The sequence below is a fragment of the Pseudorca crassidens genome, chromosome 3 (assembly GCF_039906515.1).
Source record: "Pseudorca crassidens isolate mPseCra1 chromosome 3, mPseCra1.hap1, whole genome shotgun sequence".
NCBI classification, from domain to species: domain Eukaryota; kingdom Metazoa; phylum Chordata; class Mammalia; order Artiodactyla; family Delphinidae; genus Pseudorca; species Pseudorca crassidens.
The window spans coordinates 961,347-988,356 of NC_090298.1; the positions used below are offsets into that span (position 1 = coordinate 961,347).

The 27,010-nt window shown below is 62.8% G+C and overlaps 1 protein-coding gene across 2 annotated transcripts; it reads right to left on the bottom strand.

Moving 5' to 3' along the window:
* Positions 1–199: 199 nt before the first annotated feature.
* Positions 200–26,661, bottom strand: TPPP (tubulin polymerization promoting protein). Of its 2 annotated transcripts, none has more exons than XM_067730300.1 (4): positions 26,538–26,661; positions 10,716–11,033; positions 4,387–4,540; positions 200–4,249 (listed from the first exon to the last, which is right to left on the bottom strand). In XM_067730300.1, exons 2-4 carry the CDS (start codon positions 11,030–11,032, stop codon positions 4,055–4,057), a joined length of 666 nt encoding a protein of 221 aa, XP_067586401.1. In that variant the 5' UTR covers position 11,033; positions 26,538–26,661; the 3' UTR covers positions 200–4,054. The 2 variants fall into 2 exon arrangements, with proteins under 2 accessions (XP_067586401.1, XP_067586402.1); XM_067730301.1 differs by having other exon boundaries at positions 10,716–11,036; positions 26,538–26,658.
* Positions 26,662–27,010: the final 349 nt, after the last annotated feature.

Here is a 27,010-nt window from a genome sequence, read left to right on the forward strand (position 1 = left end):
GTCCTTATTTTATGTCACTTTTGATGGCGTCATCCCCATTTTCAGGGCTGATGTGGTTTGTGTCCAGATCCCACTCCCGGCCTCGCACCTGGAGGGCGGCTGGCGCTCCCGTAAGCTGCAGCCTCCCCTGGGTGTGTCCGTGTTACCGTAGTGCCCACGCGACGGCCCGTGCACACAGCGCATTTAAGGACCACAGACCCACGATTCAACACCTTTATTTGTCACTTTACCAATCTGCCACAGTGTTAACAACAGGGAACACACGAGGAGGTTTGCAGACAGACAGGGGCTGTTTCACCACAGGTTTGCAAGCCAGGCCTTGCCCCGCGACTGACAGGTGACACCACGCCTCGGCCCTACAGACGCCCCCAGAGTTCCTGGTGAGTGTGGTTCTGAGTCAGAGCACCCGTGACGTCCACACTGCTTGTCCCATCACACTGCAAAGTGATGCCCTCATCGCTCCCTAACAGTAAGAAAACAGTGCAAAAATAGATCGCATCTATATATACATTTATTTCCCTTTCCTGAAAAAAACTTAGTACAAACTAGTAGCATATGATCCCTTTCAAGTTTGAGTTACGTGCATCTCCTTTGTTGTTTGGCTTGGTTTGGGGAAGAGAGAAAGTTAACTAAAGCATCTCAAAGTGCAGGGCGACCACCTCCCAGGAGTGCCCGGGGCCACCACCGGCCACACACTCCACTCCCACGGACAAAGGCCACACCCGAGCCACGGGATTTCACGGAGGGCTCAGTAGTCAGTCAGCGGAGGGAAGCTACTGAGGGTCCGAGTTCCAAGGACATTCTAGCCTTGTGGTGACTTCACAGTACAGCTGAATTGTCAACCTGAGTGGACGGAACAGGTGACAGTGGTGTCCCCACCTGCGTGCACTGTGGGACGGGGTGTGCCAGCTCGCGCGGGAACATTCCCAGAGGAGGGAGCCTGCTGGGTCCTCAGGGGTGGGGACAGCAGCAGCAGCCTCCCCTAAAGGTCCAGGCAGTGGCTGTTGCAGGGTTCGTGGGCCGTGGCGTCTGTGACCGATCTCCCTGCCGCCGGCGTAGCCGCAGAAGCAGCCACGGGCGGTGCGCGGTGCGCGGCAGGGCCGTGTGCCGTTGAGGCTTGATCCGCGGCAGCCGGTGGCTGAGCAGGCCCAGGCTTCGGGTGTGTGAGCCTCTGTCCGCTGGGCGCTTCAGAGGGACGCCTCGGCCTGCCCTGAGCTCTCGGCCACTGGGGCGTGGACGTAGCGCAGCTTAGGCGCTGGAGCCTAAGGCGGTGCCGCTGGAGCTCCCCGTGCCTCTTCCTGACTGTAACTTTCATTGGCCTCAAACCTTAAGACTGAGGATACTCGAGGTGTAAAAATACTCCAGTATAAATATAGATCTCTTCCTATATTTTAAACGTACGTAATTTGAACTTCAATTCTGGTGAACTGACCACCGCCTAGGTGCTCATCCTACAGCATTAAATAGAAATAAATAAGTACTGTGGCACGATGTCCTCCAACGCTCGCTCTGCTGTCCCGGCGCTCGGCGCTGTCAGCGTGGTGCACCCTGACCATGGGCCCCTGCTTCCTGCTGGGCTTGCTGTGCAGTTTCCTTCGTTCACAGAGAGACACGTAGTTTCTAGTTAACCACAGTTAGTAGAAGCGAATGGGTGTTGCATAGAACATGCAGCGAAGGCGCACACCTGCCTGTTTGTCCACGGCACCCAGAGCCTGAGGGAGGCACGTGTGTCTGTGCAGAGCTTGGAGCCCGAGCGCCGTGCTGTGTTTGGGCTACACACAGATGCCGTGACGGAGCCGACGGGGAGGGGGCCACCGCTTCCTCCTGCCCTGAGCGGGGAGATGTGTTTCCAGAGCTACCCTTTGGGAAGGAGGCCTCAGGCGGGCTGGGGACACCTGAGACCCAGCCAGACGCCTCGGCCTCCGCAGCTCGGGAGCCCGCGAGCGCGGGGCCGGGGCGGGGGCAGCTGTGTGCGCTAGACTTTCCTTAACCCAAGGGGGAGGTGCCGCCGTAGCCATCGGGAAGATGGGTTTCCTGCTGCGGGTGGCGTCGGCCCCGCAGCCCGGCCCCAGGGCGGGGGGCAGCGTGAGGAAGCGTCCCAGGACGCCACTGGCGTGGCTGCTTCTGCTCAGTCCGCCTCCCGTCTGCTCCTGGGCAGGCCAGCCCCTGACCGGCTGGGAGGGCTGGACCCCAGTGTCCTGCCGCGGGACGGCTGGGCGGGGGCGCTGGGCTGTCAGGCAGGCGGAGACCCGCGGCGGCTGGGCAGAGGATGGGTCTGGGGAGGAGTCCTGTCCCGAGTCCACGGAGAGGAACCGGCTGGCGCTGGAACACGGGCTTTGCCATCTGTGATCAGCTTAGTGCCCACAAACACTCTGCACGTTCAGAGTTCTGTGCAGACGCGATTCCCCAGGTGACTCTTGCCTCTGGAGGGAGGAGAGGAGCCCGGGGCGGGGCCGGCCTCCTGCCTGCCTTCCCTCAGCCCTCGGGCCTGTTTCCTGGTGGCGGATTGGGGGCCTGGCCGGGCAGCTTCGGATCCCCAAGTTTTAGAAACTTCCTAGACGGCAGCGATTCACATCTTCGCAGTGAGCCCCGGATGCCTGTGCTCCGTCACTTCCTGGGTGATCGCGCGGTGAGGTGCCTCAAGACGGAGCTGCCCGCAGAGGCCACCGCCATCCCGGGGGAGCCCCCCGTGCGAGGGGCCGTGTCGGCTGGGAGCAATGGCCTGAGCCCCTCTGTGTGGGTGGGCAGGTGTCCCAGGTCCAGCTGTGACCAACGTGCCTGCCGTGGCAGTGCTGGCCTTTCTCACGGCCACCTGTGCCGTGGGCCAGGCCGTGTGTCCATGGAGGGGTGCCCCTCACCGGCCTGCTGCGCTGGACACAGGACAGATAGTGGCAGGGCGGTTGGGTTCCCGGGAAGCAATCCCTGGGGGCTGCCATGGGCTTTCCCCGGGACCGAAACCAGGACCACAGGGTCCAGAGGGTTACACGCCGGGCTGTGGCCATGTCCATGCAAAGGGACACACCGCCAAAGGCCCACTGTGACAGCAGGAGCCCCACCCCCACCCCGGCGTCTCAGAGAAACCAAACCCCGCAGATGCTACCGGCCTCGGGCCCTCCCCTGGCCTGGTCCTGCCCTGCGGTTTCTGCACTCCTGAGCGGGGAGGACAGGGCAGGCCGCTCACGGAGGCTCCAGAGAGGCCAGAGGAACAAGGAGAGAGCCGTCGCACTACCCGCAGCCTCTAGCCCAGGGCCCCCGGGGTCTTCCCGGGTCGGGGCGGGGACACAGGGGCCGCTGGGAGGGAGTCACAGAGACGGGATATTCTAAGTCTTCCCTGAGCCGTTCTGAGAATAAACACGCATCACTGTTTCCTATTTCTTCTCAGAGAAGTGAAATGAACTGCCCTTAGTTTCCATTGTAAAATCTTGTGACGTCACACTTGGAGTCACTTTGGTCGACAGAGGCTTCTTCCTTTGCATGGCAGCCCTCAGCTCGGCGCCCGCCCTCAACGCAGACCTGGCGGTCGGTTTGTGCGTCTGAGCGCATGTGCGTGCGTGCGTGCGCGGTGTGTGTGCGTGCATGCGTGGGTGTGTTTGTGTGCTGGGTGTGCAAGCGTGCACTGTGATGCCCGCCTCCCACACCTCCGTGGTGCTCTCCGGGCCCCACGGTGCCCTGTCTGGGGCTCCCTCTGCTTTATCGGTGCTGCTGGTTGGTGCCTTGGCGCTTGCGGGTCAACACTGCCTCGACAGGGTCTGCCCACCAGCTCCTTTAAAACGCCCCCTTTGCTGCAAACCAGTGGCCAGTGTGGTCTGGCCCCGAGAGACACTTTGGAAAGGGCCATCTGCCCACTTCCTGGCGGGCACGAGGCAGGTGTGTTAGGAAAGGTGAGTCGGGGCCAATGCTGGGGTGGAGGGGAGTGCGGGCCCGGGTGGGAGGGAGGCAGGCCTGGAGCCTCCGCGGCCGCCCAGCCCCGGGTCCGAGTCCTGCCTGCAAAGCACAGGAATGTAACGAAGTGTGAGGCGGTGGGGGACCGGACGACGGGAGAAGGCCCCGCCGGCTACTTGCCCCCCTGCACCTTCTGGTCGTAGGTGCCGGCGTGCTTGTAGCCCGGCACATAGCCCGACTCGTCCACCAGGTCCACGCGGCCCGCCCTGCCCTTGCCCCTGCCCGACGGGTCGAAGCGCTCCTTGTGGGAGCCCGTGAACTTGGTGGTGTCCGTGAGCCGCGACACGGTGGGCGAGGAGATGGCTTTCTGCAAGAGAGCGGGGAACGAGGTTAGGGAAGCCGCCAGGGCGAGTCCAGCCCAGGGGCCCAGACCGCGGACGGGGGCCGCCGGCGCCCGGGAACCACGCTTCTGCCTCCTTCCCGAGACCCGCCCGCCACACTCACCGTCACCCCCGAGATGATGGGGGCCTTGCCCTCGATGAGCCGGTGCACCTCTCGGACGGCCTCCTCGCTGCTCTTGTCTTTGAATCTCTTCTTGGCCAGCTCCTCCAGTGCCTCCTTGAACTGCTCGAATGAGATGGTCCTGCAGGACTTGCCCCTGCAGGGAGAGGGGGGCTCAGGGGGCGCCCACCGGGCCCAGGCACGGGGAGGAGGCGCTGAGCAGTCACTGGGCTGGGACCCGCGCCCCACCCAGGGCCCCGCTGACATCGGGGGACCCCTCACCCCACCTCTTTGCCACAGCCCAGAGCGAGTCTGCCATTAAAACACAGAACGTGCCCCTGCCCCGCCCTGGTCTGCAGCGTTGCACCCAATAGTCGGTTGCCATCGGCAATGGCAGCAAATATAAATCGTCTTGGAACAAAGTTGAAAGGAAGCACATCCTTTATGAACGACTGACATCAAAACACATCCTGGTCTGGTTCTAAAGCGGGCGAGCGTGTGGCCTCCGTCAGAGGGAAAGTCAGGGTGAAAAGCACGTCAGATCCCATGGCACAGAGGCAGCCGCAGTCCTGGCTGCGGCCACCGGCCTGCGCGGGGTCGCCAGGGGGTGGGGGGCACGGTCCCCACTCGGGGACAGGACTGGGGGCCGCCTCCCTGGGGCACAGCCGGGACCCGGGAGCAGCTCCTCCCCCGGAGGCATCCCACGGCTGCCCGGGACCTGGTAGGTCATTCTCGCAATTTCTTTCTACTCCCTCCCTCCCTCCCTCCCTCCCTCCCTCCCTGTCTGGCTGCGTTGCTTCACGCGGGCTTTCTCTAGTTGCGGTGGTGAGCGGGGGCTTCTCATTGCAATGGCCTCCCCCATTGTGGAGCACGGGCTCCAGGCGCGTGGACTCAGTAGTTGTGGCGCACGGGCTCAGCTGCTCCGCGGCATGTGGGATCTTCCCGGACCATGGCTCGAACCCATGTCCCCTGCGTTAGCAGGCGGATTCCCAACCACTGTGCCACCAGGGAAGTCCATTCTCACAATTTCAAAATGGCTCTAGACTGGCTCTTGCTCTCTACGAATTTTAACTGAAAAACACTTCTGCCACTTTGGATCTTCCCCAGCTAATCCGTCCGGTGAGGCTGTCAATGTTCTACAGTAAGAGGAGGTGGGGGGAGGTGCCCGGGGACCAACAGAAAGGCTGCCTGCAGAAGCCAAGGGGTCGAGACAGTGCAGCCGACGGCACCCAGGGGACCGGCTGGAGAGGCGAGGGCAGAGTGGGAGGGGGCTGCCCCCACGTCAGCACCGGCCGCAAAGCCACAGGGACGGCCGCAGAGCGGCCACAGGACAGTCAGAAACAGGCCACGTGTAAGGGTTTTTGACAAGGTTGCATAAGCCAATGAGTGCAGGTGGAACTGTCCTTCCAGCGGCCGGAGGCTCTGCACAGAGGAAAGGGCCTGGCCTGCGCCCCACGCCGTCTACGAGGTTAACTCAACTGGCCCACAGTCCTGCATTTCTCATAGACCCCGAACCATCCAACTTCTGGATAAGTATCCCAGTGAAACTCTTCGTGACCCTGGCTTAGGCAAAGATTTTCTCAGGAACGACCCCCCAGAGACAGCCAATAAAAGAAAAACAATGAACTGGACTTGACCAGAAATTTTAAAACCATGCTCTTCAAAAGGTACTGTTAAGAGAAGTAAAAGGCAAGAGTCACAGATGGAGAAATCTGATAAAGGACTTGTATCGGAAATACACAAAGAACTCATACCTCAACAACAAGAAAAAACCCAACGTAAAAAGTTGGGCAAGGGCTTCCCTGGTGGCGCAGCGGCTGGGAGCCCGCCTGCCGATGCAGGGGACGCGGGTTCGTGCCCCGGTCCGGGAGGATCCCACGTGCCGCGGAGCGGCTGGGCCCGTGAGCCATGGCCACTGAGCCCGCGCGTCCGGAGCCTGGGCTCCGCAACGGGAGAGGCCGCGGCGGTGAGAGGCCCGCGGACTCCAAAAAAAAAAACAAAAGTTGGGCAAAATATTTGAACCGGACACTTTGTCAAAGATCTACAAGTGCAAACCAGCCCGTGAAGGACGCTCCACGTCACTGGGCACCGGGGAAATCAGGTTAAACCGGGATGTGGCCCTGCCGCACACCCACTGGGACAGTGGAAGTAAGCCAGATAAAAGGACACCACGGTGTGGAAGGGTGCAGGCGGCAGCATCCCCCAGAGGTGGGCTGGCAGCCCACGCACAACCCCGCGACCCCTCCTGGGTCTCACTCGCACGTAAACCTGTGCGTGTGTATTGCTCTCCTATTCGTGGGTTCCGTTCAGTCACCAGGACTCCAACAGCCCAGCGGTAAGCGATAAACATGCCTCAGGACGTCCCCTGTGCATGCCGGGACTCACAGGCACTTGACACGTGAGCCTGCGGACACGGGACGTGCTGACCAGCCAGCCCAGGGTCGGGAGACAGCGGAGGGAGGACACAGCCGCAGGGGCCATGGGGAGGACGACCGAGTCGTGCACCAGCGAGGCCACGTGGCGGGTGGTGAGCGGAGCCCGAGAGGCCTGGACGGCTGTCGGGAGGGGCACCTGCACCGCAGGCCTCATCAGAGCCCCCGTGTCCGGCGGTGGGTTCCACCCCTCAAAGCCTGGCTGCGACGCCACGGCGGCTCTGAGGTCCGTGGGCTGGGCCGGGGGGATCCCTTGGCCCAGCTGTCCCGGGCAGCGTGGTCCTGGCCTTGTCGGGGCGGGGAGCCTGGCATCCCTGCTGGTTGCTGACCCGCGACGGCCGCGGGGCCCTGCTTGTTTGTCCTGGGTTGTCCAAGGCGCTCCTGTCTCTATTCACGGACGCCAGGCCTGACTGCCAGCCTGGTGACCGGCCGCTGGGGCACCAGGCACCACCAGTGTGAGTCACTCGGGCTGGGGGCGGGGGCGTGGCCGACGGGGCCTCCATCAGAGGCCGCATTCACATGGAGTGGGCGTGCGGGCCCAGGGCGCTGACCTGCCTGCTCCACCTGGCGGGGCCGGGTGTCCCCGCGTGTCCCCACCGTGACCGCCAGGCAGGGTCTCAGAGCCCGGGCTGGGCTGGCAGGGAGCTTTCCCCAAGGGGCCCCGTGGCCCCCGCTGGAAGCAGTCCCTGGGGAGTTCTCGAATGACACTGCCAGCCTCTTCCCTGGAGACACGTGATCACTTTACACGGCTCCCCACACACAGGGAGCCTGTTCTCCAGAGCGCACAGAACTGGAGGGGGTCCCCCTACCAGACCCCCCCTCCTCCTGGCTCAGCGCTGGGGCCAACCAGTGCCCTGCTCAGAAGGCTGTTGTTCTGCTAGAAAGCTGGCCCAGCAGTAATGGGGTCACTGGTCACACACGAGGCCCCATGGCTTGTGCTTCCCAGGCCCTGTGTCCCCAGACCTCCAGGCCCAACACAGGGCAGGCAGAGGGCTGAGCCCGGCCACTCCCGAAGTTCACCAGGGGCACTCGATGCCAGGGATCTGGGCGGGGTGGGGGGTAGGGTGGGCAGCGCAGCCCTCCGAGGACAGAGGTCTGTGTCTCCAGGGCCAGCGTCATGAAGGCAGCTGGACTTTGGCTAACATGTCCTAGGACGGAGCAAGGGGCCCCCTCTGGACCACAGATAACATGCCACTTGGGGGCTGGAGAAAGCTGACTCCCAGGCTCCCCTGAGCAGCAGAAGCTGGGACCTGGGTGACCTGTCCAGAGAGCAGGAAGTGGGATCTGGAGGGGGAGACTCAGGCACCAACGAGGGTCAGAGGAGGGAGCCTCCGGGATATTCCCATCAGACCCTGGGCCAGCGGGGCTGTGCGGGTTGCCACGGGAGTGCTGTCTGGAGGACCTGGATGCCGTGTGAGGATGCAGTGTGATGTGGCAGCTGCCCACACGTCTGGTACCAGGCCTTGGGAGCGGGCAGACGCCAGCCCCCTGCTCCTGGGCCCCAGGGACCACGCTGCTGGCAACCTGGAAGGAGGCTGCTGACACCCATGTCTGGAGGCCTCCAGGCCGGCCGCCTGAAGGGCAGCTGTGACCCCAACAGTCAGCTACTCCCCAAGCAGGAAAGAGCGTCCTAAGTTCCTCCTGACTTCGCGAGGGCCTAACGCAGGCTGGAGGCTCAGGGATGGGTTCTGGGGACAGATGCACTTGAGGTCATTGAAACCACTTCTGGGTGTTTGGGGAAGGTCATCAAAAGGCCTGTGTGCACTGGCGTCCAACACCGATATCAGCGGTTTGAGGAGCCAGCATGGGCGGAATTGCCCGATTCCTGCCCCCCAAGCCTTGGCCCTCTGTAGACACGCCAGGCAGGCCCCAAGGAGGCCAGGGCAGAAGCCGCTGGATGCCCTGCACAGCTTCGGGCGGCCGGGAGAGGCCCCCACGGAGGACACTGTGAGACCCCCAACGCCACAGCTGGAAGCACGTGCTGGGACCAGGGCCCCGAATGCCGCAGCCTCACCCACCAGGCTGCGGGGAGGGGCAGGGCAGGGGCGGGCGTCAGGCCCTGAGCGGGCGCTGGGCCCCGCTGGCGTGCCCGGGACCGCACAGCGCACCCGGCTCTGCCCGCCGCTCCCGAGGCATCCCGCCCGGCCTGGGTCTCTGCACCGATGCGCCGAGCTCTGCGCTTCAGAAGGTTCCCTCCGCAGCCCGTGCGGCAAGAATGGGCCGCGTCCCCGCCCCGGCGTGCGTGCTCCTAACCTGCAGCCCAGACAGGGCTCCAGAGTCACGGGAAACGCCACCATTGGCCAGGAAGCCGGCGAGTGGGGGCCAGGAAGGCCAGCAGAGCCCCCCTCCGCCTCTGGCCTTCCCGCCTGGGCACACACGCAGGGGACCCTGCGGCCCACAGACCCCCGGCGGGACTTATGGGAACGGGGTCCTGAGTTAATTCCTCCCGCCCTGGGGCCGGGGGGCGGGGCCGGGGGCAGCCCTGGTCCCGGAGACAGCAGTCTTCAATCAAGGCCTGGGGAAGAGCTGCGAGAAGCCTGTTTAAAACTTAACACATAGTAACACGCAAACAAACAAGCGCTCCCATGACGACGGGCCTAAACAGAGGCTGCAGATACCGCGCTGGCGGCAGGGCTGCGGCGCCATGGCAACCGCCCCAAACAGAAACAGCCGTCGCCGTCGGCGACCCGTGCGCTTCCGCGCCCACGGCTCCCGGCTCCCGGCTCCCGGAGCTGAGGCGCTTCTGCCGCGGCTGCCACCTGCAGCGGCCGCGGTCCCACGACCCGCGCGCCCCACGCTCCTCAGACCCGGTCCCCCAGCGGTGGCTCCCAGCCTGTCCTGCAGGACCCCCACGACCCGACTCAGGGCACCACCCCCCCAGGCCCCTCCAGGGAGCACTGTCTCCCTCTCCGTTCCCAAGGGAAAGGTCCCCCGCTGCACAGCTGGGAGGTCCGGGGGACCCTCCCCCAGAACAGGCTCTCCCAAGTGGGACACAGGTCACAGGGACCCCACAGGGAGTTCAGGTCCAGGAGGGCAGAGGGGGAGTAGCCACAGGCTGGTCTTCACTCTGTCTTGACCACGACCCCTGGCCGGGCCGGGGCCGCAGCCGCCCACTTCCCGCGCCGGCCCGCGCCCAGCGAGCCGAGGCAGAGACCCTGGGGCCCAGAGCAGCCGGGCCCTGAGGTGGGGCCCCCGTAGTGCCTGGGCGCCAGGGGCCAAGCCTCCTCCCTGAGTGTCTGAGCAGCGTCCTGCCCTCCAGAGCGGGACCGGGACCAGACGGGGCTCCCTCTCCCGGGGCGCAGGAGGGCCCGTGTGCCTCCACGCACGGGGTCTCCAGGGCCTGTCCAGGGCGTCTGTCCTCCGGGTGAGCCGCGACCAGCAGAGTGGAGCCCTGAGTTCTACCTGTGTGTGCATGCACGTGCACGTGTGTGCGAGTCTGCGGTGCCTCGGGGCGCTGTTGCTGCTCTCAAGGTGCGGTCACAGGGTGTGAAGGGCGGGAGAAGGGGGAGGGGGCGAGTCGATGCCCGGGCCACACGCCCGAGCCCGTGTGCACGCGCGTGCAGACACACACGGACAAGCACACGGTGCGCACCGTTCGTCACCCCCGCTCTTCACACGCGAACGCCCCCAGAGCTGAGGGGAGCGGCGCCACAGACGCCCACCTCCCGGCCCGTGCCCTGCCCCCAGCAGCCCCCCACGGGCCGGGCCCTGCCACCTGAGACCCCTGAGGCTGCGGCAGCGTCCCTGACCTGGGCTCCCGGCCCCACTGGGGCGTGTTCTGGTTCAAACTCCCGGGCATCTTCTTCCGGGCGGGGACGGCGTCCTGAAGCGTCGCCTCCTGGCCGCCCGAGAGAACGCGGGGCCCCGCTCCCACCCCCCTGGTCCCAGGCGCACACGTACTTGATCTTGCTGAAGACGATGTCCACGTCGGTGATGGTCACGTTCCTGCCGTCGATCACCTGGCAGTCCCTGCACAGCTTGGACCAGTTCTTGCCATGCATCTCCTTCCCGGTGGCCCTGGTGTCCCCGTGCACCGCAAACCTCCGGAAGGCCTCCTCCAGGGCGCTGAGCTCCGGGCCCGCGGCGGCTGCCCCCTCACTGGCACCCTCCGACTCCAGTGACAGCCTCTTGGCTGCCTTGTCCTTCGCGGGGTCCCCTGGGGACTTGGGGGGCGTCTTGTTGGCGGGCTTGGGGGGCTTGGGCCTGCTGTCAGCCATGCTACTGGGAGGAAGCAGCGAGAGGTCACCTGCTTTGGCGGGCGGCTGCCCAAGGCCCCCGCTGCCCGCGGACAGGGGCTGTGGCCTGCCAGGGACAAAGCGTCCATCTGCTGCAGGACACGGCGAGGCCCCTCCAGCCCCGGCGCCCTGGCCGCCAAGTCCCCGACAGTCAAAGCCTCCAGCACAGGGAGGCATGAGCCAGCCTCCTGGGGGCTCCCCGAGTGACACATTCCCGGGCATCGGTGGGGTGACACCATCCTCGGGGAAGGGATCCAGAACGGTCACACTGCTGCGCCCACCTCAGGGCCCGGCCTGCTGACCAGGGTGCCCCCCACCCAGGGGGCCGAACAGACGTCTAGTAGGAGAGGGAAGCCCCAGGCGAGAGCAGGGGTCTGCGGAGACTCCGAGGGCCGGGGGGCTGCGGCCCGGGCCCAGGGTAGGGGGGCTCATGGTGGGGGGGTGGCTGATGGCGTCAGGAGCCCAGTGAATGCCCAAAGCTGGGCCCGGGTCCCCACGGGGCTGAGAAGACCCCTCCACCTCCAGCAGCTCTGGGGAGCCGGGAGCTGAGCACCAACACCCAGCCCCAGAGTCATGGCTAGTGGTCAGCGGGGGGAAGTGGGCAACCTGGCATTGTGGGGGTCCCGAGCAGGGCCCTGCTGAACTCAGGACCTACAAGTTCCCCAAACAGAAAGGGCAGTGCAGCTCAAGAGGCTCAGTGGCTGGTGAGGACGGTCCAGGACCCCGGGGCTCAGGGCAGGGGGACACGACTGGGGATGTGGTGATGAGCTCCAGGAGCCAGCTCTCCATCCTGGGCTCCACGTTTGTAGCTTAATAAAGTAACTTGAAAAGTACTTTAACAAAAACAACAGGAGTGAGACCCTACACGCAGATGGGAAGCTCTCCAAGGTGACTTCCTGTTGTGGGGAGAAGCAGGACGGTGGGGGGAGCAGCCGATGTTGGAGCCATCGAGGACGAACAGTACCCACGTGTGGGCCTGCACCTCGTGACCAGGCGTCGCTGTGGCTGGCTGTGGACGCGGCAAGCCGGAGGCCCCGAGGGCTCCGGCCCTGCTCCCTCCACGTGACGCTTGTCAGCAGCTGGTCCCCGGGGTGGGACCCGGGCCAGGGGTAGGAGGAACAGGTGGGTGGGCAGGTGAGGTGGAGGAACTGTGTGAGTGTCACCTGGCCAGGCCCTGCTGAGGCATGGCTGACCCCGCGGGCTCCGGAGTTGGGAACTGATGAGGGATTCACGGTGGGTGTGGGGATGGACTGCATTACCGATTTGCATTTTCAAATGAGGGTTTGGAGAGAGCAGGGCAGCTGCAAGGTGGGCTCACAGACCAGAGTGGAAGGAGATGCAGGACGGGCGGACCTGGGGATGCCTGCCCCAGAGTGTCCACCAGGCTCCAGGGACCATCCCACCACGGGGGCCCAGCTGTCTTCAGACACCACGTGATCCCCTGGCCCACCAGCCCCTCACAGGCTGTCCGCGCCCCAAAAAGGCGCCACGAGGCCTGTGTCTCCAGAATGATTCTCCCTGGCAAGGCCCTTAAGACGCGACTATCTGAAGAAAAGCCTATAGGAAAGGTGACCCAGGACACACCTATCTGCCACAGCCACAGCTTCCGCGCCATCAGCACACAGTGCCCCCAGCCAGGAGAGCTGGGAATCCATGTTAGCAATGTGCCTGCAACAGGGCCAGGTGTGCCTGTGAGCTGGGCCAGGTGTGCCTGTGAGATGGCCAGGTGTGCCTGTGAGCTGGGCCGGGTGTGCATGTGACCTGGGCCGGGTGTGCCTGAGCTGGGCCGGGTGTGCCTGTGAGATAGTCCGGGTGTGCCTGTGAGATGGCCCAGGTGTGCCTGTGAGCAGGGCCAGGTGTGTCTGTGAGCTGGGCCAGGTGTGCCTGTGAGCTGGGCCAGGTGTGCATGTGAGATGGGCCAGGTGTGCCTGTGAGCTGGGCCGGGTGTGCCTGTGAGATGGGCCGGGTGTGCCTGTGAGCTGGGCCAGATGTGCATGTGAGATGGGCCGGGTGTGCCTGTGAGCAGGGCCGGGTGTGCATGTGAGCTGGGCCAGGTGTGTCTGTGAGCTGGGCCAGGTGTGTCTGTGAGCTGGGCCGGGTGTGCCTGTGAGCTGGGCCGGGTGTGCCTGTGAGATGGCCAGGTGGGTCTGTGAGCTGGGCCGGGTGTGCCTGTGAGCTGGGCCAGGTGTGCCTGTGAGATGGCCAGGTGGGTCTGTGAGCTGGGCCGGGTGTGCCTGTGAGCAGGGCCAGGTGTGCCTGTGAGCTGGGCCAGGTGTGCCTGTGAGATGGCCCAGGTGTGCCTGTGAGCTGGGCCGGGTGTGCCTGAGCTGGGCCGGGTGTGCCTGTGAGATAGTCCGGGTGTGCCTGTGAGATGGCCAGGTGTGCCTGTGAGCTGGGCCGGGTGTGCCTGTGAGATAGTCCGGGTGTGCCTGTGAGATGGCCAGGTGTGCCTGTGAGCTGGGCCGGGTGTGCCTGTGAGATAGTCCGGGTGTGCCTGTGAGATGGCCAGGTGTGCCTGTGAGCTGGGCCGGGTGTGCCTGTGAGATAGTCCGGGTGTGCCTGTGAGATGGCCAGGTGTGCCTGTGAGCTGGGCCGGGTGTGCCTTTGAGATAGTCCGGGTGTGCCTGTGAGATGGCCAGGTGTGCCTGTGAGCTGGGCCGGGTGTGCCTGTGAGATAGTCCGGGTGTGCCTGTGAGATGGCCAGGTGTGCCTGTGAGCTGGGCCGGGTGTGCCTGTGAGATGGCCAGGTGTGCCTGTGAGATGGCCAGGTGTGTCTGTGAGCTGAGCCAAGTGTGCATGTGGGCAGGGCCAGGTGTGTATGTGCGCTGAGCCGGGTGTGCCTGTGAGCTGGGCCGGGTGTGCCTGTGAGCAGGGCCGGGTGTGCCTGTGAGCTGGGCCGGGTGTGCCTGTGAGCTGGGCCAGGTGTGCCTGTGAGCTGGCCAGGTGTGCCTGTGAGCTGGGCCGGGTGTGCCTGTGAGCTGGGCCAGGTGTGCCTGTGAGATGGCCAGGTGTGCCTGTGAGCTGGGCCAGGTGTGCCTGTGAGCAGGGCCAGGTGTGCCTGTGAGCTAGGCCGGGTGTGCCTGTGAGTAGGGCCAGGTGTGCATGTGAGCTGGGCCAGGTGTGTCTGTGAGCTTGGCCGGGTGTGCCTGTGAGCTGGGCCAGGTGTGCCTGTGAGCAGGGCCAGGTGTGCCTGTGAGCTGGGCTGGGTGTGCCTGTGAGCTGGGCCGGGTGTGCCTGTGAGCTGGGCCAGATGTGCATGTGAGATGGGCCGGGTGTGCCTGTGAGCTGGGCCGGGTGTGCCTGAGCTGGGCCGGGTGTGCCTGTGAGATAGTCCGGGTGTGCCTGTGAGATGGGCCGGGTGTGCCTGTGAGCTGGGCCAGATGTGCCTGTGAGATAGTCCGGGTGTGCCTGTGAGATGGCCAGGTGTGCCTGTGTGCTGGGCCAGGTGTGCCTGTGTGCTGGGCCAGGTGTGCCTGTGAGCTGGGCCAGGTGTGCCTGTGAGCAGGGCCAGGTGTGCCTGTGAGATGGCCAGGTGTGTCTGTGAGTTGGGCCGGGTGTGCCTGTGAGCTGGGCCGGGTGTGCCTGTGAGATGGCCAGGTAGGTCTGTGAGCTGGGCCAGGTGTGCGAGCTGGGCCAGGTGTGCCTGTGAGATGGCCAGGTGTGCCTGTGAGCTGGGCCGGGTGTGCCTGTGAGATAGTCCGGGTGTGCCTGTGAGATGGCCAGGTGTGCCTGTGAGCTGGGCCGGGTGTGCCTGTGAGCAGGGCCAGGTGTGCCTGTGAGATAGTCCGGGTGTGCCTGTGAGATGGCCAGGTGTGCCTGTGAGCTGGGCCGGGTGTGCCTGTGAGCTGGGCCAGGTGTGCCTGTGAGCAGGGCCAGGTGTGCCTGTGAGCTGCGCCGGGTGTGCCTGTGAGCTGGGCCGGGTGTGCCTGTGAGCTGGGCCAGATGTGCATGTGAGATGGGCCGGGTGTGCCTGTGAGCTGGGCCAGGTGTGCCTGTGAGCAGGGCCAGGTGTGCCTGTGAGCTGGGCCAGGTGTGCCTGTGAGATGGCCCAGGTGTGCCTGTGAGCTGGGCCGGGTGTGCCTGAGCTGGGCCGGGTGTGCCTGTGAGATAGTCCGGGTGTGCCTGTGAGATGGCCAGGTGTGCCTGTGAGCTGGGCCGGGTGTGCCTGTGAGATAGTCCGGGTGTGCCTGTGAGATGGCCAGGTGTGCCTGTGAGCTGGGCCGGGTGTGCCTGTGAGATAGTCCGGGTGTGCCTGTGAGATGGCCAGGTGTGCCTGTGAGCTGGGCCGGGTGTGCCTGTGAGATAGTCCGGGTGTGCCTGTGAGATGGCCAGGTGTGCCTGTGAGCTGGGCCGGGTGTGCCTTTGAGATAGTCCGGGTGTGCCTGTGAGATGGCCAGGTGTGCCTGTGAGCTGGGCCGGGTGTGCCTGTGAGATAGTCCGGGTGTGCCTGTGAGATGGCCAGGTGTGCCTGTGAGCTGGGCCAGGTGTGTCTGTGAGCTGGGCCGGGTGTGCCTGTGAGCTGGGCCAGGTGTGCCTGTGAGCAGGGCCAGGTGTGCCTGTGAGCAGGGCCAGGTGTGCCTGTGAGCTGGGCCGGGTGTGCCTGTGAGATGGCCAGGTGGGTCTGTGAGCTGGGCCGGGTGTGCCTGTGAGCTGGGCCAGGTGGGTCTGTGAGCTGGGCCAGGTGTGCCTGTGAGCTGGGCCAGGTGTGCCTGTGAGATGGCCAGGTGTGCCTGTGAGCTGGGCCAGGTGTGCCTGTGAGATGGCCAGGTGTGCCTGTGAGCTGGGCCAGGTGTGCCTGTGAGCTGGCCCACGTGTGTCTGGGAGCTGGGCCGGGTGTGTCTGTGAGCTGGGCCAGGTGTGTCTGTGAGCTGAGCCAGGTGTGCATGTGGGCAGGGCCAGGTGTGTATGTGCGCTGAGCCGGGTGTGCATGTGAGCTGGGCCAGGTGTAAATGTAAGCTGGGCCCGCTGTTGTTTTAAAGGCAACAGCAACTCTGCCTCTCCTGGTTCCCCTTCCTTGAGCAGAACACAGGTCTGCACTGAGACTAGAGGTGGAGTGTGTGTTCCTGCTTCCGTAGGTGTGAACGCACCTCCAACCCCTGCTCCCCCAAACCAGCTCTCAGCCCCTCGTTCCCAATGCCCCTCCTCATACTGCCCATAATCTACACCCTACCTGCAGACACTTCCTGCGATCGGACCAGGCCTCAAGCATCTTGCCCCTTGGGATCCAGGTGCCTTCCAGCCCCCGGGGCCCCTTCCACCTCCTGGGTCCTCTGGGCCCGAAGCCCTGGGCGGGTGTTGAGTGCACCAGGATGGCCAAGGCTCGCTGGAGGGCGGCCTGGGGTGGGGGCTCGGGGGTGGCGTGCTTCTGGGGGGCAGGATGTGGGCCACAGGACGCGCATGTCGGGGAGCTGGGACCCGCACAGGGGACTCCCCACCTCCCAGGCCCTGAGGGGGCGCTGCTCAGGCCTCAGGCCCCGTCCCGCCGGCCTCCTTGACGCCAAACCTCCCGGAACTCAGAACCCTGCTCCACCTCACGCCGAGCGAGCTGGGCCGGCGGCACGGGGGAAACGCGGGACACGGCCCGGCCACGGCGCCCGGACCCCACCACGGGCTCTGCCGGGTCACCGGGCATCGCACCCCAAGTCTGGGACCTCCCCGCAACACAGCCGCCCCACTGGCGAGCCCCCTACTTGAAGGGTCGGGGAGCCGGGGGGTCCAGAGGCCTCAGCGCGCTGTGGCTGCCGGGGCGCCCTGGGGGTGTCGCTGATGATGCGCTAGAGCTCGACTGGGGTTCTTGTCACCGACCTCGTCCTAGAGGCTGCTCAGGACCAGGAGACCGGCCCGCAGGTGGGAAACGGCTCCCAGGACAGCGGACGCCGCAAGGAATCTTCTGGAGCCGCGAGCCGCGGTGGGAGCCCTGGGCTCTCGAGCTCCTCAGGCGTCCCTGGCCCTCGGCCCCGTCGGCCCGCCCCACGTGCCGCCCTCCTGCGCTCTCAGGGCCGGCGTGATGCCAGCGCCCTCCAGATGTCTACACCAAGCTGGGCCCAGGGGCGGCACCCTCCACCAGGGCCGAGAGCCCAAGTCCCTGAGCCGTGGCTGCGCCCGCTGATGTGATACCGAGGCCTGGGGTCCAGCTGAGACCCTGCTTCCGCGCAAGAACCACACGGGCCCTGGAAATGCCAGGTTCCCGAGCATCTGACAAACTAGCCCTCCTTGGACCTCGACGGAGCGCCTGACGCTGACCGGGCTGACAGTCTGCTGAGCGCACCTGACCTCGGCTGTGCAGGGGCCTGGCCACAGAACGCCGCTCGCCTGATGCCGCCGGACGCGCGGAGGCAGCCCAGAGGCTCTGCGCCAAGTGCGGGAAGGAGAGGAGGAGAGAGTGCAGGGGAAGCAGGCGCCTCCCAGGGCAGCCCAGCCCCTTCGGACGGCTCAGCCCACCAGGCCCGGTCCCAGGACTGATGCGGACGGAAGGGGCGAGGGCATAACTGCAGCAGCCCCCGGGTAAGTCCCAGGCACAGCTGCTCCGGGGCCGCACAGGAGGCCAGGGCGCCTGGTCAGCCGGTCCCGGGGAGAACCTCCTTGACCCCTGCCGGGTGGGCGCGCTGTACCCGCGCAACCAAGATGAGGTGGGCGGGTGAGGGTTAGGACAGAAGATGCAAAAGACCAAGCGGCCAGAAGCCGGGGGGGATGGATGCCGTCGCCTCCCCCTCCTCCCCTCCGTCCACCAGGGCTCAGGCCCCCAGGTCGGGGTCCAGCTTCGCCCTCGGTGCAGCCCCTGGAAGAGGCACAGCCTCCGAGTGAAGAGCGCGAGCGGGAACAGAGGCGTCGGGCCCGCACACCCCTGGGCCGCCGGCCCGCAGCTCTGCCTCTTTATCCCAGAGCCCCTTCGAACACAACACGGCCCTTTGGCAACTGCTCACATTTCAATCATAATACGGCCACCGCTCCTCGGCTGCCCAGCGCTCGATGCGAACGACCACTCGTCCCAGGGAGCGGGAGCCTCCCAGGCGGGCACAGAGCGGTCTCTGAGTGCCTGCCCCGCAGAGCAGACGGCCCAGGAGTCTCAGGCGTGGATGCAGCCCTGCCGCCTCGGCGCTGCCTTTCACGGTCCCTGCAGGGGCCCCGACAGGACGGGACGAGCGGCCACACCGTCCAAGCAGGATGCCACTCAGGTCCCGGGTCACACGCTTCAGGCCGTAGGCCCGGAAAGGCCCGCGGGGTTGGGACCTCCTGCACTGAGGCTAGGCCATCCCTCGGGGCAGCCTGGGAACCACAGTCACAGCCACACTGTCCCCTGCGCCCAAGTCAAACGCGGTTTCTCTGGGACGAGAGGGGAGAAGGTGGGTAGCTGAGCGGGTGCCTTCCTGGGGGCCGTGGCCATCCTGTGTCCCGCACCGTCCTGCAGTGAGATCACCGTGGGAGCCGCACCCTCGGGCCTGGGGGCTCCTGCTGGTCGGGCTGGCGGGGGAGGGGACGGGGGTGGGGGGAGTAAGGGGCCAGGACAGGTTTGCCACCCCAGCCCCTCAGAAGAACCGATGCGGACAGCAGGAACTTCTCTGGGTCACCACGAAGCTGGGGCTTCTCGGGGGACTCACTCCGTTGGGACCCTTGGCCTCCCAGGAACCATATCATGGGCCCCCCAGTCCCCCGGTCCCAGGGCCGGTCTCTACTGTTGGTCAGAATGTTTCTCACAAAATCCAAGAACACGGCATCTGCAGCCAACCTGGGGTCAGGCGGGCCCTGTGCAGGGCACGTGTAGTGGGTGAATGGTGGCCCCGAGCCAGGTGTGTCCACGTCCTCGCAAGGTGGAGGAACCTTGTTTGGAAGAAGGGTCTCTGCAGACACCATCAAACTAAGGATCTCGAGATGGGTCCACTCTGGACCAGGGTGGCCCTAAGTCCATTGACAGGTGTCCTTACAAGGGAAGGAAGAGGAGACACACAGACACAGAGAAGCCACGTGAAGACGGAGGCCAAGACGGGAGGGACGTCGCCACAAGCCCAGGGATGCCCGGAGCCCCGGGAGCTGGAAGAGGCAGGAGGGACCCTCCCTGGTGCCTCTGGAGGGAGCGCGGCCCCGCGACACCTCAATCTCGGACTGGGAGTCTGGACTCAGAACTGGAAGAGGACACATTTCTGTAGTTTTCATTGAAAAGTCTGTGGTCCTTTGTCACAGCAGCCCCAGGACCCGCACACAGCAGGGACACCAGAAGGGGGTCCCTGCCCCGGAGAAAAACGCCTGCAAAGGCCCAGAGGTGCGAAGCCTGGGCGGCGGCACAGAACCCAGAGGCGAGAGCGGGCAGAGGGCCCTCCCCTTAGACAGGGTCTGGCCTCGAGCTGGCGCGCACGTGAGACCCTCAACAGGAAGTCTGTTAGCTCCAGGAACGTGGAGCTGCCCGCGGATGGCCTGGCCTCTCCCCGACGGCAGGCGCCCTGCGGTCACCACGTGCCCGCACGGCAGGTCCTGGCGCCAGGCCTCTCAGGAGCCCACAGCGTGGAGGGCAGGCCGGGGCCCGGGGAAGCCAACCGCAGGGCCAGGAAGAGCAGAGGGGCCTGCGGGGAAGGGCCGCTGCCTGGGTCTGACGGCTGGCAGGTGGGGGACAGCGTCGCCTGCGGGCCGCGAAGCCTCTCCTACCCCCAAGCAGCCGAAGAGGACAGCAGCCGGCACAGGTGTGAGGCGCAAAGCCAGAGGCAGCCCGAGGGTCTCCGAAGTGGTCTGCAGCCCAGCCCTCACTCCCCGCACCCACCGGGAGGCTTCCCACCAACCACGGGGACTGAAAAGCCCCAGGCCCCCCACCCAGGAGGGCAGGGTACCCTGAACAGACCAGCCCTGCCCTGGGGGTGGGCGGACGGGCGCCCGGGAGTCAGGGGCGGTCAGGCCGGCTCCTCTCAAGCCCCAGCGTGGATGCGGGGATCTGGATCGCTGGTGCCCCAAACACCGGCAGGACACACACAAGCACTCCTGAGGAGGAGACGGCCACTGGAGACGGAAAAACACAATACACACATGATAAAAAAAAACACCAGGCCCAAGAGGGGGAACAAGTGCCAAGAACTTGCAGAAACAACAGGAAGCAGAAACGACGAGAGGTTCCAGTTACTGGAGCTCGATCAGACATTGAGCTCAAAGTAACTACGTGCACCGTGTGCAAAGAAGAAGTGGGCAGTGCGCGCCGTGTGCAAAGAAGAAAAGGACAAGATGAGGAATTCCCGCAAAGAACGGGAGCTGTAAGGATGCAGGAGGCAGATCTGAAAAAAGAACACCTTAGAAATTCTAGCCCTAGAAAGCACAGTAACTAAAATTCAGAACTCAGTGGATGGGTTTCACAGCAGAGCAGATTAAAGAACTCGTGGATCAGAAATACCCAAAAGAAAACAGCCAGACGTGGCGGAAATGTGTGTGTGCGCACATGTACACACCTATGTGCGTGTGCACGGTGTACACACACAGGAAAATCGTATGTGGGTACACCATCACATGTGAGGTAAGCTGACATCTAAGAAGTTAGGAAAAAACCTCAGCAAATCAAGGACAAAGGCGTTAGAAACAATGAAGATAAGAGTAAAAATTAAGAAATTAGAAAACGAATCTATAATACAGAGGACCAACGACATCGAAAGTTAATGCCTTGCAAACACTGATAAAATTGATAAATACTGGGGACGTTAATCAAGTAAAAAAAAGGGAAAGTCAAAAGTATCCAATATCAGAATGGAAAATGAGGACATCCCTACAAGCTCTACAGATATTAAGGGATTAAAATATAATAAGAGAATATTATAAACAATTTTAGACCAACATGTTTGATAATTTAAATGAAACAAATTCCTAAAAAGAAAACAAAAGCCATCTTACCAAACAGTAACAAGAAGAAATACGTTCTTATCATTGCTCTTGTATTTATTACTAATCCTTATAACTATTGAGGGTTTGAATTCTTATTTAAAACCCTTCTCACAAAGAAAACCCCAGGCCTGGATGACTTCACCAGCAGATTCTTCCTTACATTGAAAGAAGAAATAGTGTCAGTCTTACAAAATTCTTCCAGAGAAGAGTAAAGATGAAACACGCCACCCCGACTCCTTCTGGCTAAAATAATCCTGGTACCAAAACCTGACAAGGGCGTTACAAGAAAAGAAAAATCTATGCCAATCTCACTTACAAACACAGATACAAAAACCCTGAACAACATATCAACAAACGGAATCCAGTAATAGATAAAAAGGATCAATACCTTATAATCAGGTTTGGTTTACGCCAGGAGTGCAAGGTTCGTTTAACAGTAACTTAATAGAATTCATCACATAACACAACACAAAGCGAAAATCATATTATCCGCTTAATAAATGCAGCCAAAGCATTTGATGGATTTCAGCATTTACTCACCGTAAAAATTCTTAGCAAGTTAGAAAAGGAAATAAATGCCTTAATTTGATAATGGGCACCTACGGAAAGCTACAGTCATCACACTTTGAATATTGAAAAGTTTTCTTTTCAAACTGGAGTAAGAGAGAGACGCGTGCCTGCTATCACCACTTCTACTCACTGCGTCAGTGTGCTAAGATAAGGAAAGGAAATAAATATGATATAAACATAGGAAGGAAGAAACAAAACTGGCATTATTTGCATGGCTATGACTGCGTACATACGAAACCCAAAGGGATCCCAGGAAAACTATTAGAATCAACGCGAGTTTAGCAAGGGTTCTGGATACGTGGTCAACATGCAAAAATGTAGCAGCAAAACCAGACGATAAAAGGTATTTAGAAATATACATTTAAAAAAAAGTGAGGAAGTATGAATTACCTAGGAATAAATTTAACAAAAGATGTGCAAGACCGTTGACACAGAGACCATGAAGCGTTATTCAAAGAACAGTGGTATTATGAACATGGATTAAGTCTGAAATACAAAGATGTCCATTACCCCTAAATTCATGCACAGTTTTAATTTAATCCAAATAAAAATTCTAACACTGTTCATGTCTGGGTAGCGAGACAAGCTGAATGTAAAATACACACGAAAAGGCGAAGAACCACGAATTAACCAGCGATCTTGAAGGGAGAACAGGGGGAGGATTTGCCCAGCGGTTTCGAGACTCGATGGAAAGTTCTGGAAAGGAAGCCAGTGTGGCGTGTGGTCCTGGTACAAGGACAGAAAATAAACCACCGGGCAGAAGAGAGCCTCCAGTCCACCCGCACAGGTGCAGAGACAGTGTGGACAACAAAGGTGGTCCTGCAGGAAAAGCGGGGAAGAAAACTTTTTCAACAAAAGAAGACGGGCTGACTGAACAGACACACGGAGAAAAATGGAAATTAATTCAGGTACAGATTGAAGCAGGAATGGCAAAATCATGAAGCCTCAGGAAGGGGATGCTTGAGAGTATCTGATGTCCTGGGTGGGAAAGACTCTCTACACAGGACACAAAACCCACTACCCCTAAAGGAAAAGACTCTTAAATGGTACCAGATTAAAACTCAGAACTTCCATTCATCGGAAGATACAGCACTAAGGAGTGAAAAGGCAGCTGTGGGCAGAGAAGGTGTCTCTTACATTGCCGTCTCCAGAATCTAGAAGGAGCCCTGCAGATCCACCAGAAAAAGGCAGCTCTAGAGAAACGGGCGAGGGACTCGAGCAGGCCCGGCACATCCAGACACCCAGGCACCGGCGGGGACGCCCGGCTTCGTTGCCTTGGCCTGAAACGCAGGCGCTGGCACGCACCCTCCAGACGGCCACCCGCCAGGAGGCCGCTGCGCCCTGCCCGCTGCCGGCGGCTGTGGAGTGCGGCCGCCAAGGGGCTTCAACTCCGGGGAGCCGCCGGTCCCATCGGCTAAGACGGGGCGCCGAGGGCCCAGCAGAAACATTCGCGCGTGTTCTCCGAGGAACACGCAGGGGGGCTCCAGGCAGCCACGCCAGAGGATGGAAATAACCCCAAGGCCCGTGGCCCACACGAGGGATCAGCGGACGGTGACGGGTTCACGGAGCGGAGCGTGCGCCGGCTCCACGCGGTACTGCCCGAAACACGCCAGCATGGCAGAGCACGTGCTCTGAGGTAGGAAGGCTAAACACTAAACCGGAGGCGAGGGGAACAGGGTCAGGTAGGAAAACCACAGCAAAAGCAGAGCCCCTCCCCAGGAACGGGCGGGGGTCAGCCACAACCCCTGGCAGGAGGAAGAAGGCGCGGCCTCGGGACCTCCGGAGGCCTGGGGGCCGAGCAGCCAGCAGGGCCAGGGCGGGGGAGACGAGGCCCAGATGAGCTGCGGCAACCGCCTTCCCAGGCTCCGAGGCCCACGGCCCCCCGCACCCAGAGGCAGTGGGAGTGTGAGGCCTGAACGAGGCCCCCGGAGGATGCTGGCTTTTGTGACATTCCCGCTGGAGCGAGAGCTTCCCGGGGCTGACCTGGCCGGGCTCACCTGGCACCTGATGCCTGTTGAACAAATGGGTGCAACAGGGTTACAGGATGAGACCTTGGGAATGTGGCCCAACGAGGGGAGACGGTGCTGGGACAACGGGACACGGGACATGCTGGGGACACAGGGGGACACTGTGCCGTGGGACACAAGGCGATGGGCAGGAAAGGGGTCCAGGTGTTCTTAACTTTTAGGCTTGAGAAAAGGTAAGGACCAGTCCTTCCTTTTCACAAACCTGATTAAGAAGAGGAAAAGTGGGCACGAACGTGCTCTTCGGAGGGTGAGCTCACGCTCCCCTGCTAATGGGGGGTCGCAGGACACACTTGGGCTTGGTCCCGAAGTCAGAACACCACCATTTCCTCACACCCCGCGAAAGACCTTCTACGTTTCTTCGCCAAAGAAGGTCCTACATTTGGACATGTAGGCATTGCATTACAACTGAGCTCCCTGCATGTCACTGCGCGCCCCGCACAGTTAAAGGGGAAACCTGCAAGCTCAAAACAGCCTTGCTTCCCTGCCAGCAAGCGAGACTTGGAGACAGCGCGCCCGTCCCTGTGGGGAGCTGCCCCTCCCCACGTGCCCTTCTCGGGGGCTGCAGATCACAGAAGCCGCACCCTCCCCTGTCACCCCAGCAGGGCCAATCAAAGCCGCTTCCAGGAGCTGCCATGCGGATGCGGCTGAGGACGCTCCCCCTCCGAAGAGGCTCTGCTGAGCTGGGGCTCGCGGTGGGTCGCTGTGGGCTCTGGGGGTGCCGGCTTTGGGGACTCCATGGGTTGTGACACCGTGGTTACCTCCCCACCCAGAGAGGAGGCTGGTCTCCCCAGGAGGGGCTGAAGAGTGCAGCGAGCCCACACGGGGCGCTGGAGACCACGTCTGAGCCCCAGATGCCGCTGGGCCCCCCCCAGGCAGCTCCCCACCTTCCTGCCCAGGAAACACCTGCTGCTGAAGCAGTAGGGTTGGGCGCGTGTCAATTCTCCTGCCTAATCCCAGCATCTGTCTGGTCCAGGGTTTTGGGCTCAGGTGGCCTCTGCACGGTGCCCAGCACCCTCGGTCTGGAGTGGTTTCCAGATGGTGCCAGGCTGGGCCCAGAACACGGACCTCCTGACCCAGGGAGGCCCTGATACTTCAAGGTGCAGTGGGGGCTGTGCCTCATGGCCCCAGTAGCCCCAGATGGCGTCTCCCATACGTGCTCCTCTGGCCTCACAGCAACATCACCAGCTATAAATAGCCCTGGCGCTAAGCCAGCAGGCCTCTCCCTGAGGAAGCTTCTAATTCTCAGCCTCTTCTGCAGGGAGCGGCTCCACTGCCCACCAGGGAGGGAAGCCACGAGGACGTGGCCCCGGAGGACAGTTTGGCTGCTCAAAGGTTTTCTCTTAATCCTCAACCAGTGATGAGTGATTTTAATTTTCTTTACGAAATTCTCGGGTGATTTGCACATTTCCCACAATGAGCATCTATAACCTTGTATATCCTTAAGACAGCTTATTTATTGCAGCTTCAAAGGGTTCACGAAGATCTCAGCCAAACAACGCCGAGGAGATAAGAATTCGGCCGACACAGCTTCCTCTAATCTCCACCACTTCGTCATTCCAAAAAGATGGAGAAGAATTTTTTAAGGTAGTACATACATTAGGGCACCTTTCTGAGCCACAGATCCTTCCGGAAGTCGTGGAGGCCCTTCCCCGGGAAAACACACGAGCCCTTGCGTGGCACACATTTTGCAGATGCCCCCAGGAAATTCACCAGCACCCCTTCCCCCATCGCTCATCACTGAGCCCTGGGATTCCAACCATGTGGTGGGAACAGGGGCTGGTGCCAGAGGAGGCATCATGGAGTCCAGTTTAAGGCACTCGCAAGGCGCCTGTCCCAAGGCCCCGCCCCTCCCCCCTTTCCTGCCCGCTCCACGCTCTCCCTCCCCAGCCCCATCGCTCCATCCCGGATGTGGTCCTAGTGCACTTGGAGCTCGGGTCAGGGTTTACTGATCACCTCCTAGGCGGCAGGGGCTGGCCCAGGCCCTGGGGAGGCCACCCCCAGCACACCCTCCCTGAGAGACTGGCCACAGGGAGTCCTGGGAGGTGGTGGTGGGGGCCATGGGAGCTAGGTCTTTTATCGTTTATAAACGTCAGATGAATTAGCCAGTAAATACACAGACGGATGACAGCATAGCCAGCTTAGCCTAAAAAGTGTCCCATCATCAGAGAGCACAAAACGCCTATCAACACAGCAGTCACAGAGAAGGTTTTCTTCCCACCGCATTTCAAGGCTTCATTTACATAACTGAAACCGCAGAATAAAGGGCTTCTCTGGATCCTCCTTCAAGGGCGGGGCACTGGTCCCCAGGGGCGTGTGGAAAAAATACACTGGCAGCCAACCTCTTTATCTTGATTGCCGGGTTATGTGCCCACATGCGATAAGAAAACAGAACACCCCTCCGGGGATGCTTCTGGATTTGCAAAGTGTAGGCCTGACCCTCTCACCTGCACCGATATGGCGACGTTAATGCCGGACCGAGAGGGGCGGCCGAGTTCTCGCCAGAGGATCACGTACATTCTCGGCCCGTGGACACAAACGGCCCTTTCTGTGGCCCTGGGTCTCCTAAAATTCGTGCTGTATGACAGTGGCTTCATCTCAAACCCTCTAAGCCCTAATGTCCCGCCGTCTCGCTGGCAGCCGCCACCCCAGGCCTGGGCGTGTGAACGGTGTTTATGTAGCAGGACACGGAGAGGGAAGGGGCTGCAAGGGGCTTCCACTGTCGCGTTACGCACCGACGCGAAGAAAGGCCAAAGCGCCTCATTTAGGGCCCAATTATAAACCTGTCCTTTTCATCTCCGGTCGCTCCAGCCCGCGCCCCCGCGTCCCCAAACCCGCGCCCGGACGCAACCACGGGGGCCCGAGCGCCGCGCGGATAGCCGGCAGCTCCGGGGCGCGGGGCGCACGGACGCACTGGGCCTCGGGGAAGGGGCGCGGGCGGGCGCCGGGAATGGGTAGCGCGCCCCGGCCTGCGGGCGCAGGTGGCAGGAGGAGCAGGGAGGCCTGCGCGCCGCGCCCCGGGACGGAGCCCCGCGGCCCCTTACCTCGGAGATGCGGCGACTGCAGCGGCGGCGCCTCCGCGACTCGCGCGCGAGCGACCCGGTACCCTGCCTGCGCTCGCGCCGCAGCTCCCAGCCCGCCGGCTCCGCCCCCGGCCTCAGACCCGCCCCCAGACCCGCCGGCGCGCCCCCTGGCTCCCAGTTTCCGCGCCCGGTCCGCCCCACGCCCTGCCCTCCCCGCGCTCCCATTGGAGAACCCGTCCCAGGACCCGCCCCCAAGCCCCCACTGGCCCCCTCTCGGACCCGCCCCCCAGGCCCGCCCCGCACTCTCTTGGCGGCTCCGCCCCGCCCCCTCCCTCCCGGGCTGCCTGGCGCACTGAGGCTGTCAGAGCGCGGACCCTGCCTTACAAGGCGGGTCGGCGCTGGCCCCAGGGCCACACGGCTCCGCGGGGCGGGGTGTCGCCCGTGCGGTCCCACCTGGCCCTCCGGGACCCCGGACGCGGGTCGACGGATGGGCG